Source organism: Oncorhynchus gorbuscha, unplaced genomic scaffold, assembly GCF_021184085.1.
Source record: "Oncorhynchus gorbuscha isolate QuinsamMale2020 ecotype Even-year unplaced genomic scaffold, OgorEven_v1.0 Un_scaffold_8270, whole genome shotgun sequence".
NCBI classification, from domain to species: domain Eukaryota; kingdom Metazoa; phylum Chordata; class Actinopteri; order Salmoniformes; family Salmonidae; genus Oncorhynchus; species Oncorhynchus gorbuscha.
In genome coordinates, this window is record NW_025751479.1 from 1 (window position 1) to 15,172 (window position 15,172).

The 15,172-nt window shown below is 45.1% G+C and overlaps 1 protein-coding gene across 1 annotated transcript; it reads right to left on the minus strand.

The window, feature by feature from the left end:
* Positions 1-4,330: 4,330 nt before the first annotated feature.
* LOC124029934 (slit homolog 1 protein-like) lies at positions 4,331-15,166 on the minus strand (the record flags this gene model as incomplete). The annotated part of the gene is made up of 11 exons (XM_046341477.1): positions 4,331-4,399; positions 4,842-4,980; positions 5,161-5,327; positions 5,853-5,996; positions 6,912-7,055; positions 7,352-7,426; positions 7,506-7,650; positions 11,522-11,545; positions 12,596-12,759; positions 13,465-13,608; positions 15,123-15,166. Coding segments are annotated over 11 exons (1,259 nt in total), but the record flags the coding sequence as incomplete, so codon positions are not given.
* Between the last annotated feature and the right edge of the window lie 6 nt (positions 15,167-15,172).

Consider the following 15,172-nt stretch of genomic DNA (forward strand, 5'->3'; position numbering starts at 1 on the left):
ACTGTAAACCTGGAAAACTATAAATACCTAGGTGTCTGGTTAGACTGTAAACTCTCCTTCCAGACTCACATTAAGCATCTCCTGTCATGTTTTGTCATATATTGTCTTGTCATTATGCTTTCCCTTCTGTTCGTTTCCCCCTGCTGGTCTTATTAGGTTCGTTCCCTTTTTCTATCCCTCTCTCTCCCCCTCCCTCTCTCTCTTCTCTCTATCGTTCCGTTCCTGCTCCCAGCTGTTCCTATTCCCCTAATCAATCATTTAGTCTTCCCACACCTGTTCCCGATCCTTTTCCCTGATTAGAGTCCCTATTTCTCTCCTTGTTTTCCGTTCCTGCCCTGTCGGATCCTTATCTATTGTTCACCGTGCTGTGTTTGTGTATCAACCCTGTCGTGTCGTGTTTCCCTCAGATGCTGCGTGGTGAGCAGGTGTCTGAGTCTGCTAGGTTCAAGTGCCTTCCCGAGGCAACCTGCTGTTCAAGATCGAGTCTCCAGTCGGTTCTCGTCATTACGAGTGGAAGTTGTGTTTTTTTGATTGTATTTTACTTTACTGGATTAAAGACTCTGTTTTCGCCAAGTCGCTTTTGGGTCCTCATTCACCTGCATAACAGAAGGATCCGACCAAGAATGGACCCAGCGACTATGGATTCTCTCTACTCTACTCTCGAGTTCCAGGGAGCGATGCTCGGCAGACACGAGCAGGAATTGTCTGCTGCTCGGCATGCCGTTGAGACCCTGGCCGCTCAGGTCTCCGAACTCTCAAGACAGTATCAGAGTCTTCGTCTCGTGTCACCAGCTACTTCCGGTTCTTCCGAGCCTCCGGAACCTAGGGTTAATAACCCACCTTGTTATTCTGGGCAGCCCACTGAGTGCCGCTCCTTTCTCACCCAGTGTGATATCGTGTTCTCTCTCCAACCCAACACATACTCAAGAGAGAGAGCTCGGATTGCCTACGTCATATCACTCCTTACTGGTCGGGCTCGGCAGTGGGGCACAGCTATCTGGGAGGCAAGCGCTGAGTGTACTAACAATTATCTGAACTTTAAAGAGGAGATGATAAGGGTTTTTGATCGCTCAGTTTTTGGGAAAGAAGCTTCCTGGTCCCTGTCTTCCCTATGTCAAGGTAATCGATCCATAACGGATTACTCAATAGAGTTTCGCACTCTTGCTGCCTCCAGTAACTGGAACGAGCAGGCGTTGCTCGCTCGTTTTCTGGAGGGACTCCACGCTAAGGTTAAGGATGAGATTCTCTCTCGGGAGGTTCCATCCAGCGTGGATTCTTTGATTGAACTCGCTATTCGCATTGAACGACGGGTAGATCTTCGTCACCGAGCTCATAGAAGAGAGCTCGCGTTAACTGTGTCTCCCTCTCTCCGACACTACCGTCTTTCCCCACTGACTCAGGTGTTGAGCCCATGCAGCTGGGGGTATTTGCATCTCGACTAAGGAGAGGGAACGGAGAATCACCAACCGCCTCTGTCTCTATTGCGGTTCCGCTGGTCATTTTGTCATTTCATGTCCAGTTAAAGGCCAGAGCTCATCAGTAAGCGGAGGGCGACTGATAAGCGCTACTAGACGGTCCTCTCCGTCAAGTACATGTACTACTTTACCGGTCCATCTACGCTGGACCGGATCGGCAGCATCCTGCAGTGCATTAATAGACTCTGGGGCAGAGGGCTGTTTTATGGACGAAGCCTGGCGCGGGAACATGACATTCCTCTCAGACAGTTAGGGAGCCCACGGTCATGTTTGCCTTGGATGGTAGTCCTCTCCCCAGTATATTATGTGAAACACTACCTTTAACCCTCACTGTATCTGGTAACCATAGTGAGACCATTTCTTTTTGATTTTTTGTTCACCTTTTACACCTGTTGTTTTGGGTCATCCCTGGCTAATGTGTCATAATCCTTCTTTTGATTGGTCTAGTGGTTCTGTCCTTTCCTGGAGCGTTTCTTGTCATGTGAAGTGTTTAATGTCTGCTATTTCTCCTGTTTGTTCTGTCCCCTCTTCTCAGGAGGAACCTGGTGATTTGACAGGAGTGCCGGAGGAATATCATGGTCTGCGCACGGTCTTCAGTCGGTCCAGAACCAACTCCCTTCCTCCTCACCGGTCGTATGATTGTTGTTCTGATCTCTTTAAGAAGCGTTTTGCATCCGCTCCTATCCTTGTTGCACCTGACGTCACTAAACAGTTTATTGTTGAGGTTGACGCGTCGGGGGTGGGCGTGGGAGCCATTCTGTCCCAGCGCTCCGATACTGACGATGGGGTCCACCCTTGTGCGTATTTTTCTGCTTCTGCTCCTGGTCTTGCTGGGTCTCAGTCTGTTCCCTGCCATCGCATCTCTCCTGTTCTTGTTCCTGCCCTTGCTGTGTCTCAGTCTGTCCCTAGTTGTTACTCTCCTGGCCTGTTTGGTCCTGTTTGCTCTAAAGTTTTCAGTTCTCTACCCGTGTCTCATTTTTTTTTAGAGTAGTACCCTAGTTTCCCTTTTTTTTCGTTTTTCCGTTACGGTCCTGAGGAGAGGAGTTGGGTTCTTTCTCGGGACGTGCTGGACCGTTTGATCTATGATTTCCTCCGTTGCCGCCAGTGTTCCTCCTCGAGAGCGCCAGGAGGCGCACGGTGAGTGGGGGGGTACTGTCATGTTTTGTCATATATTGTCTTGTCATTATGCTTTCCCTTCTGTTCGTTTCCCCCTGCTGGTCTTATTAGGTTCGTTCCTTTTTCTATCCCTCTCTCTCCCCCTCCCTCTCTCTCTCTCTCTATCGTTCCGTTCCTGCTCCCAGCTGTTCCTATTCCCCTAATCAATCATTTAGTCTTCCCACACCTGTTCCCGATCCTTTTCCCTGATTAGAGTCCCTATTTCTCTCCTTGTTTTCCGTTCCTGCCCTGTCGGATCCTTATCTATTGTTCACCGTGCTGTGTTTGTGTATCGCCCTGTCGTGTCGTGTTTCCCTCAGATGCTGCGTGGTGAGCAGGTGTCTGAGTCTGCTAGGTTCAAGTGCCTTCCCGAGGCAACCTGCTGTTCAAGATCGAGTCTCCAGTCGGTTCTCGTCATTACGAGTGGAAGTTGTGTTTTTTTGATTGTATTTTACTTTACTGGATTAAAGACTCTGTTTTCGCCAAGTCGCTTTTGGGTCCTCATTCACCTGCATAACATCTCCAATCCAAAATTAATTCTAGAATCTGCTTCCTATTTTGCATCAAAGCATCCTTCACTCATGCTGCCAAACATACCCTCGTAAAACTGACCATCCTACCGATCCTCGACTTCGGCGATGTCATTTACAAAATAGCCTCCAACACTCTACTCAACAAACTGGATGCAGTCTATCACAGTGCCATACGTTTTGTCACCAAAGCACCATATACTACCCACCATTGCGACCTGTATGCTCTCGTTGGCTGGCCCTCGCTTCATACTCGTCGCCAAACCCACTGGCTCCAGGTCATCTACAAGGCCGCCATAGCAGCACCCACCTGTAGCACGCACTCCAGCAGGTATATCTCTCTAGTCACCCCCAAAGCCAATTCTTTCTTTGGCCGCCTTCCCTTCCAGTTCTCTGCTGCCAATGACTGGAACGAACTGCAAAAATCACTGAAGCTGGAGACTCATATCTCTCTCACTAGCTATAAGCACCAGCTGTCGGAGCAGCTCACAGATCACTGCATCTGTACATAGCCCATCTGTAAATAGCCCATCCAACTACCTCATCCCCACACTGTATTTATTTATTTATCTTGCTCCTTTGCACCCCAGTATCTCTACTTGCACATTAATCTCTGCACATCTACCATTCCAGTGTTTAATTGCTATATTCTAATTACTTCACCACCATGGCCTATTTATTGCCTATTTATTCACCACCATGGCCTATTATACCTCCCTTATCCTACCTCATTTGCACATACTGTATATAGCCTTTTTGTACTGTATTATTGACTGTATGTTGGTTTATTCCATGTGTAACTCTGTGTTGTTGTTTGTGTCGCACTGCTTTGCTTTATCTTGGCCAGGTCGCAGTTGTAAATGAGAACTTGTTCTCAACTTGCTACCTGGTTAAATAAAGGTGAAATATAATGAGTAAAACACTCTGTAGGGACCAGGACCATGGTTGGTGACCTCTAGGGCACAGTACACCTTTGTACAGTACAATATCAGTGAGAGGATCAGTAACACAGTCATGGGGACCTAAGCCCAGGAACACCACTGACCATGCAGTAACAGACACAGTAACAGACAGTAATGGTTAACTCACAACAGACACACTAACAGACAGTAGTGGTTAACTCATAACAGACACAACAGACACACTAACAGACAGTAATGGTTAACTCACACCAGCTGCAGGTGTTTGAAGGTGGACAGTTCCCTGGGCACGATGCTGAACTGGTTCCCATCCAGATACCTGAGAGGAGGAAGAGGAAGAGGAGGAGGAGGAGGAAGAGGAGGAGGAGGAGGACACTGTGGTTAAAGTAACTAAGTTATTAGTTATTAGTCAGTAAGCCTTGTCCTAGCCAGAACAGACTACAGGGTTATACCTACCTATTAGTCAGTAAGCCTTGTCCTAGCCAGAACAGACTACAGGGTTATACCTACCTATTAGTCAGTAAGCCTTGTCCTAGCCAGAACAGACTACAGGGTTATACCTACCTATTAGTCAGTAAGCCTTGTCCTAGCCAGAACAGACTATAGGGTTATACCTACCTATTACACAGGTACTACGTTATATAACTAAGTGCTAACTGGTGAACTGAGTATTTAAGAAAAGTGTATTCCAGATCTCTAAGCCCTAACCCCAAGCACCCTTCCCTTTGTCTCCTGACCTCTAACCCCAGTCTGTGACTTACAGTTCAGTGACGTTGCGGGGCAACCCCTTGGGCAGGGCCTGGAGGTGCTTGTTACTACAGCGGACCACCGTCTCTGTACAGGTACACTCACTGGGACACTGAGGACGAGCTACACAGCTACTCTCCTCCAATACTGCACCTGGGAGAGAAGGGAGACTACTTGAAATATTTTGAAATGTAATATACTTCTATCAATGAAATGATAAAATCTCTGTGTCCTTGTGTGTGATGTGTGTTTCTGCGTGAGTCCGTGCGTGTGTGTGTGTGCGTGTGTGTGAGTCCGTGCGTGTGTGTGTGCGTGTGTGTGTGTGTGTCGTACCGTCGTCGCAGCGGAAGTCTGGTGCTGCTACGTCCTGTAGTGGGATCTCTCTGAGGAAGGAGGGGCTCTGGCAGCGAGGGTTCCCCGTTACGATTCGTCTAGAACGAAGCCACGCCCCCAACCACGCCAGACGACAGTCACAGTTAAACGGGTTGGCCAACAGGTTCCTGAGGGAGGGAGGAAGAAAGAGGTGGGGGAAGAGAGAGAAGTGGAGGTTAGAGAGAGGTGGGGTTAAGAGAGAGAGGTGGGGTTAAGAGAGAGAGGTGGGGTTAAGAGAGAGAGGTGGGGTTAAGAGAGAGAGGTGGGGGGAGAGAGAAAGGTGGGGGGGAGAGAGAGGTGGGGGGAGAGAGAAAGGTGGGGGGAGAGAGAGAGGTGGGGGAGAGAGAAAGGTGGGGGGAGAGAGAAAGGTGGGGGGAGAGAGAAAGGTGGGGGAAGAGAGAGAAGTGGAGGTTAGAGAGAGGTGGGGTTAAGAGAGAGAGGTGGGGTTAAGAGAGAGAGAGGTGGGGTTAAGAGAGAGAGGTGGGGGAGAGAGAAAGGTGGGGGGAGAGAGAGAGGTGGGGGGAGAGAGAGGTGGAGGGAAATAGGGGGAGAGAAAGAGAGCGAGTGTGAGAGATAAAGAGAGGCGGTCAGTCTACAACAGAGTTCTTAAACTTTTCAAGGATGATTTGTGAACGTGTGTATGTGTGTCTTACAGTGTAGAGAGGTTGGGCAGTGTGTCGAAGGCCCCAGGCATTATGGTGTGGAGCTGGTTGTCATAGAGAGACAACAGGCGGACGTTGGTCAGACCAGTGAAGCTGCCGTTATGGATACAGCTGATACGGTTGTTCCTCAACATCCTACAACACACAGAGAGACACTGTAGTCATTGGTGAAGACAGCATTTTATATTGATGACGACAATTATCCTTCAAGACTTTTGGGTTGACCAGTTTCATTATTGCAATAATTAAATCGATATTAAATAAAGATGATTGTTTGAAGAAATGACAAAGTCTCACTCAGTATGAATTTCCACGGCAAATAGCAATAAGGCACATCGGGGGTTTGTGGTATATGGCCAATATACCACAGCTAAGGATTGTGTCCAGGCACTCCGCAGTGCGTCGTGCGTAAGAACAGCCCTTAGCTGTGCTATTTTTGGCCATATACCACACCTCCTCAGGCCTTATTACTTAAATAATTGATGATAATAATTATGATTAAGATGAAAATGGTGACTATGAAAACGATGATGATCATGATGATGATCATGATAATGGTGATGATGATAATGACGATGGCAATGGTAATTATAATAATTGTAATGATAATGATGATAATTACAATGATAATGCTGATGATGATGATATGCTGCAGTAGTTTATGTGTTGGGGGGCTCGGGTCAGTCTGTTATATCTGGAGTACTTCTCCTGTCTTATCCTGTGTCCTGTGTGAATTTAAGTATGCTCCCTCTAATTCCCTCTCTCTTTCTCTTCTCTCGGACCTGAGCCCTAGGACCATGCATCAGGACTACCTGGCCTGATGACTCCTTGCTGTCCCCAGTCCACCTGGTTGTGCTGCTGATCCTGTTTCAACTGTTCTACATCTGCATTCCTTGCTGTTTGGGGTTTTAGGTTGGGTTTCTGTATAAACACTTTTTTGACATCGACTGATGTAAAAAGGGCTTTATAAATACATTTGATTGATTGATGATAATAATGATCATGATGCTGATAATAATGATGATGATAATGATGAAGGTGCTAACTCACAGCATGCGGACGCCGCCCATGCCCCTGAACATGGTCCCTCTGACAGAGTCCAAGAGATTGGCTGTCAGGTGGAGCTCCATGACAGACCCCGCCCCATCAAACACTCCGTCCTCGATCTCTGAGATCTTGTTGTTGCTAAGGTTACTGAAAAACATGGATTATGCTGGTTACAAACAACAAACCAATGGTCAACTGAATTATCCAATAACATACAAGACACGTGGACTTTTATGGTTACTAATGAATAGATATAAATTCCTTTTAGATATTGGTCTGAAATATTATGCCTTGTTACACCTCATCACCAGTTACACTATGTTTATTAATTATATTATTATTATTATTCAAATGTTAATGAATATATGTCATGAACTAATACCCCCAAAAAATCAACAATGGTGGTTAACTTAAAACTTCAGAAGTAAATTGAGAGAGCGTACATTTTCTTGAGCTGAGAGAGGGTCTTGAAGACGCCGGTGGCTTCCAGCACTGAGATGTCATTGTTGTTGAGACGCCTGAGACGGGAGGAGAAAACTGTCAGAGAACAGACAGAAAGCAGCAATAGATGACAGTATACTGTGTGTGTGTCCTTACAGCTCGGTGGTAGAGGCAGGTAGGTGTTGGGGGAACTTGGTGAGACGGAGGTTAGAACAGTCCACTACGTTGGCTTCACAGCGACACTTAGCAGGACACACTGGCTTACTGTTACACTCATTATTCAGACGGGTGTCTTCTGTACCTGAACACATTCACCACACACAGAACACACTGTATTATCACATAGAACACACTGTATTATCACACATAACACACTGTATTATCACACAGAACACACTGTATTATCACACAGAACACACTGTATTATCACATAGAACACACTGTATTATCACATAGAACACACTGTATTGTCACATAGAACACACTGTATTATCACATAGAACACACTGTATTATCACATAGAACACACTGTATTATCACACAGAACACACTGTATTATCACATAGAACACACTGTATTATCACACAGAACACACTGTATTATCACACAGAACACACTGTATTATCACATACAACACACTGTATTATCACATACAACACACTGTATTATCACATAGAACACACTGTATTATCACACAGAACACACTGTATTATCACATAGAACACCGTATTATCACATAGAACACACTGTATTATCACATAGAACACACTGTATTATCACATAGAACACACTGTATTATCACATAGAACACACTGTATTATCACACAGAACACACTGTATTATCACACAGAACACACTGTATTATCACATACAACACACTGTATTATCACACAGAACACACTGTATTATCACACAGAACACACTGTATTATCACATAGAACACCGTATTATCACATAGAACACACTGTATTATCACATAGAACACACTGTATTATCACATAGAACACACTGTATTATCACATAGAACACACTGTATTATCACATAGAACACACTGTATTGTCACATACAACACACTGTATTAACACTGAACACACTGTATTATCACATAGAACACACTGTATTATCACATAGAACTCACCGTATTATCACATACAACACACTGTATTATCACATAGAACTCACCGTATGATCACATAGAACATACCGTATATCACATAGAACTCACCGTATTATCACACAGAACACACTGTTTACATACCACCACAGACTGGCTGGCACTAAGACAGCATTGAATGAGCTGTATTCTGTCAAAAGCAAACAAGAAAACGTTTACCCAGAGGCGACGCTTCTAGTGGCTGGGGACTTTAATGCAGGGAAACTTAAATCTGTTTTACCAAATTTCTATCAGCATGTTAAATGTGCAACCAGAGGGGGAAAAAAACTCTGGCCCACCTTTACTCCACACACAGAGACGCCTACAAAGCTCTACCTCGCCCTCCATTTGGCAAATCTGACCATAATTATATCCTCCTGATTCCTGCTTAAAAGCAAAAATTAAAGCAGGAAACACCAGTGAAAAAAGTAATAAGATGAAGCAGATGCTAAGCTACAGGACTGTTTTTCTAGCACAGACTGGAATATGTTCTGGGATTCCTCAGATGGCATTGAGGAGTACATCACATCAGTCATTGGCTTCAACAATAAGTGCATCGATGATGTCGTCCCCACAGTGACCGTACGTACATACCCCAACCAGAAGCCATGGGTTACAGGCAACATCTGCACTGAGCTAAAGGCTAGAGCTGCCGCTTTCAAGGAGCAGGACTCTAACCCGGAAGCTTAAAAGAAATCCTGCTATGCCCTCCGTCGAACCATCAAACAGGCAAAGTATCAATACAGGACTAAGATCGAATCATACTACACCGGCTCTGAAGCTCGTCGGATGTGGCAGGGTTTGCAAAACATTACAGACTGCAAAGGGAAGCACAGTCGAGAGCTGCCCAGTCACACAAGCCTACCAGACGAGCAAAACTACTTATATACTTGCTTCAAGGCAAATAACACTGAAACATGCATGACAGCACCAGCTGTTCCAGAAGACTGTGTGATCACTCTCTCCACAGCCGATGTGAGTAAGACCTTTAAACAGGTCAACATTCACAGGGCCAGACGGATTACCAGGACGTGTACTGCGAGCATGCGCTGACCAACTGGCACGTGTCTTCATTGACATGTTCAACCTCTCCCTGTCTGAGTCTGTAATACCAACATGTTTCAAGCAGACCACCATAGTGCCTGTGCCCAAGAACACTAAGGTAACCTGCCTGAATGACTACCAACCTGTAGCACTGACGCCTATAGCCATGAAGTGCTTTGAAAGGCTGGTCATGGCTCACATCAACACCACTATCCCAGAAACTCTAGACCCATTACAATTGGCATACCGCACCAACAGATCTACAGATTATGCCATTTCTATTGCACTCCACACTGCCATTTCCCACCTGGACAAAAGGAACACCTATGTGAGAATGCTATTCATTGAGTACAGCTCAACGTTCAACACTGTAGTGCCATCAAAGCTCATTAATAAGCTAAGGACCCTGGGATTAAACACCTCCCTCTGCAACTGGATCCTGTACTTCCTCACGGGCCGCCCCAAGGTGGTAAGGTAACAACACATCCACCATGCTGATCCTCAACACAGGGACCCCTCAGGAGTGTGTGCTCAGTCCCCTCCTGTACTCCTTGTTCACTCATGACTACACTGCCAGACACAGCTCAAACACCATCATTAAGTTTGCCGATGACACAACAGTGGTAGGACTGATCACAGACAACGACGAGACCGCCAATAGGGAGGAGGTCAGAGACCTGGCCGTGTGGTGCCAGGACAACAACCTTTCCCAAACATGATCAAGGCAAAGGAGATGATTGTGGACTACAGGAAAAAGAGGGCCGAAAGCATCCTGACTGGTTGCTTCACTGCCTGGTATGGCAACTGCTCAGCCTCCAACCGCAAGGCACTACAGAGGGTAGTGCAAACGGCCAAGTACATCACTGGAGCCAAGCTTCCTGCCATCCAGGACCTCTATACCAGGCGGTGTCAGAGGAAGGCCCTAAAAATTGTCAAAGACTCCAGCCCCCCCAGTCATAGGCTGTTCTCTTTGCTACCGCACAGCAAGCGCTACCAGAGCACCAAATCTTGGACCACGAAGCTTCTAAACAGCTTCTACCCCCAAGCCATAAGACTCCTGAACATCTAATCAAGTGGCTACCCAGACTATTTGCATTGCCCCCCACCCCCACCCCCTCTCCCCCTCTTTTACACCGCTGCTACTCTCTGTTATCATCTGTGCATAGTCACTATAATAACTCTACCTATATGTCACTATAATAACTCTAACTCTACTCTTTGATTTGATCACATAGAACACACTGTATTATCAAATATAACATACTGTATTTAGATATACTGTACAACACACATAGAATTAGGGTTGCAAATGTCCTGCAACTTTCACAAATGTCCCAAGTTTTCCAGAAACCCAAGTGAAATGTTCCTGGAATCAGGAGGGAATAAGCAGGAAACCTGGGAATTTTGGGAAAGTTCCCAGATCTTTGCAACCTACATAGAACACAGTGTAGTATTTTCATACCCAGTTACTGTTTAGCGTCCAACATGCCTGGACACAACACAGAAGTCACAGTTCATTTGACATGTTCTATACGTCACACATGAGCAGGTCCAATGTGCAGGACAAATACAGATATACAGTATAATATACTACAGTATGTATATACAGAAGTACAGATACAGATATACAGTATAATATACTACAGTATGTATATACAGAAGTACAGATACAGATAAACAGTATAATATACTACAGTATGTATATACAGAAATACAGATATACAGTATAATATACTACAGTATGTATATACAGAAGTACAGATATACAGTATAATATACTACAGTATGTATATACAGAGGTACAGATATACAGTATAATATACAACAGTATGTATATACAGAGGTACAGATATACAGTATAATATACTACAGTATGTATATACAGAAGTACAGATACAGATATACAGTATAATATACTACAGTATGTATATACAGAAGTACATATACGGATATGTAGAACTAACACACACGTACCTGGGATGTGGTACTGCTCCTTAGCTACCATGGAAACAAAAAAAAACAAATTAAGTTTACTGACAGTTTAAGGAGGATGGCATCAGGATATAGAATATTTGTATATACTGTAGAATGCAGTAGCTTTGTAATTGTTTGTTTTCCTACTCTAAGATAGATATATCTATATCTCTGATGAATAAGAAAGCAGCATCTCCTGGCCCTGTAACGCAGTTAGATATGAAACAGAAAACACCACGTCATCTCCATGGTATCATGGTTCAACATGACTCTACGTAATGCCTTATAACCTGTCATAACCTGTACCAGGTCTAAAGCACACAGATCAAGGAGCCGTTAGTGGTTTCACTGGGGCTGGGTTGGCAGATAACGCTGGCAGATAATGCTGGGCTATAACGCTGGCAGATAATGCTGGACTATAACGCGGGCAGATAATGCTGGCCTATAACGCGGGCAGATAATGCTGGCATTTAATGCTGGCAGATAATGCTGGCCTATAACGTTGGCAGATAATGCTGACCTTTAACACTGGCAGATAATGCTGGCCTTTAACGCTGGCAGACAATGCTGGCCTATAACGTTGGCAGATAATGCTGGCCTATAACGTTGGCAGATAATGCTGGCCTATAACGCTGGCAGATAATGCTGGCCTATAACGCTGGCAGATAATGCTGGCCTTTAACGTTGGCAGATAATGCTGGCCTTCTGCGCTGGCAGATAATGCCGGCCTATAACGTTGGCAGATAATGCTGGCCTATAACGCTGGCAGATAATGCTGGCCTATAACGTTGGCAGATAATGCTGACCTATAACGCGGGCAGATAATGCAGGCCTATAACGTTGGCAGATAATGCTGGCAGATAATGCTGGCCCTTAACGCTGGCAGATAATGCTGGCCTATAGTGCTAGCAGATAATGCTGGCCTATACCGCTGGCTGATGAAGGGAAAGAGTGCCGTGTGTGTGCTGGGACGGAGCCCGGCATAAGTTGGAACAAGGTGATGTAGCTAGACACACACACACTGCAGACACACACACACGTCAGATGACCACAGACAGACAGACATACACACACCAGAGCAGCGGAACTTCTTGCTCTTGATCTGCCCGATGCGTTTGTTGGCCAGTCTGCGTGGGCTGGCACAGCGGGCACCGCTGGTCTCTATGGGGTTGGACCTCAGGTAGTCTGCCAGCCATTTCAGGTTACAGTCACACACAAATGGGTTCTGGGCCAGGTGACTAGGGGGAGAGAGAGGTCAGGTTTTAAAATAATATGGAGGGCCCAACCACTTCTGGTTTTGTTTCTACCTGGTAGTTAATTGATTTCAGGTCCTGGTCTCCCCAACCACTTCTGGTTTTGTTTCTACCTGGTAGTTAATTGATTCCAGGTCCTGGTCTCCTCAAACACTTCTGGTTTTGTTTTTACCTGGTAGTTAATTGATTCCAGGTCCTGGTCTCCCCAACCACTTCTGGTTTTGTTTCTACCTGGTAGTTAATTGATTCCAGGTCCTGGTCTCCCCAACCACTTCTGGTTTTGTTTCTACCTGGTAGTTAATTGATTCCAGGTCCTGGTCTCCCCAACCACTTCTGGTTTTGTTTCTACCTGGTAGTTAATTGATTCCAGGTCCTGGTCTCCTCAAACACTTCTGGTTTTGTTTCTACCTGGTAGTTAATTGCACTCCCCCGGTGTCCCAGGTCTGAATTAGTCCCTTATTACAAGGAGAGGATAAAAGCAGGAGTGTTTGGTCCCTCCAGAACCGTCATAGAACAGACCTGCTCTAATACTATATGGATGTGAAGACTTCATCTGTATGCATCAGTATGTAGGATGGAGCATGTATGTATGCCTGTTTGGGTATTGTATTTGACAGTATACCTATGCATACCACAGTGCCTGTATACTGTGTGAAGGTGTGTGTGCATCCATGCGTGTGTGTGACTCACAGTGTCTGTATACTGTGAAGGGGTGAGAAGGTTCCTTTAGCCAGGGTCTGGATCTTGTTGTCGTAGAGAGACAGCAGAGCTAGATTCTCTAGGTCCTGGAAGGCTGTGGCTCGAATACAATGGATCTTATTGGCATTCAGGAGACTGGGAGAGAGACAGAGACAGAGGGGGAGAGAGTGAGGATGGAGAGAGAGAGATGGGAGGGGAAAGAGAGGGAGAGAGTGAGAGCGATAGAGAGTGAGAGCGATAGAGAAGGAGAGATAGGGGGATGGAGGGAGAGAGATAGAGAGAGAGACGGAGGGAGAGAGGGACGGAGGGACGGAGAGAAGTTCTGTTCCTAAACTAAAAGCACATACTGTATATCAGGCTCTGGTCAAAATTAGTGCACTACATAGGGAATGATTTAGGAAGTAGACAGTATAGTGCACTACATAGGGAATAGGGTATGATTTAGGAAGTAGACAGTATAGTGCACTACATAGGGTATGATTTAGGAAGTAGAGAGTACAGTGCACTACATAGGGAATGGGGTATGATTTAGGAAGTAGACAGTACAGTGCACTACATAGGGTATGATTTTGGAAGTAGACAGTACAGTGCACTACATAGGGAATAGGGTGTGATTTAGGAAGTAGACAGTATAGTGCACTATACAGGGAATAGGGTATGATTTAGAAAGTAGAGAGTACAGTGCACTACATAGGGAATGGGGTATGATTTAGGAAGTAGACAGTACAGTGCACTACATAGGAAATAGGGTACGATTTAGGAAGTAGACAGTACAGTGAAATACATAGGGAATGGGGTATGATTTAGGAAGTAGACAGTATAGTGCACTACATAGGGAATATGGTGTGATTTAGGATAGTGCACTCCACAGGGAATAGGGTATGATCTAGAATGTAGACAGTGCAGTGCACTACATAGGATATGATTTTGGAAGTAGACAGTACAGTGCACTACATAGGGAATAGGGTATGATTTAGGAAGTAGACAGTATAGTGCACTACACAGGGAATAGGGTATGATTTAGGAAGTAGACAGTATAGTGCAATACATAGGGTATGATTTAGGAAGTAGACAGTACAGTGCACTACATAGGGTATGATTTAGGAAGTAGACAGTACAGTGCACTACATAGGGTATGATTTAGGAAGTAGACAGTATAGTGCACTACATAGGGTATGATTTAGGAAGTAGACAGTACAGTCCACTACATAGGGTATGATTTAGGAAGTAGACAGTACAGTCCACTACATAGGGAATAGGGTATGATTTAGGAAGTAGACAGTACAGTGCACTACATAGGGAATAGGTTATGATTTAGGAAGTAGACAGTACAGTCCACTACATAGGGAATGGGGTATGATTTAGGAAGTAGACAGTATAGTGCACTACATAGGAAATAGGGTATGATTTAGGAAGTAGACAGTATAGTGCACTACATAGGGTATGATTTAGGAAGTAGACAGTATAGTGCACTACATAGGAAATAGGGTATGATTTAGGAAGTAGACAGTATAGTGCACTACATAGGGTATGATTTAGGAAGTAGACAGTACAGTGCACTACATAGGGTATGATTTAGGAAGTAGACAGTACAGTGCACTACATAGGGAATAGGGTATGATCTAGGAAGTAGACAGAAGTGTACTTACAGCAGTTCTAGAGAGCCGAGACCCTCAAACAGTCCTCTGGGGAGATCTGT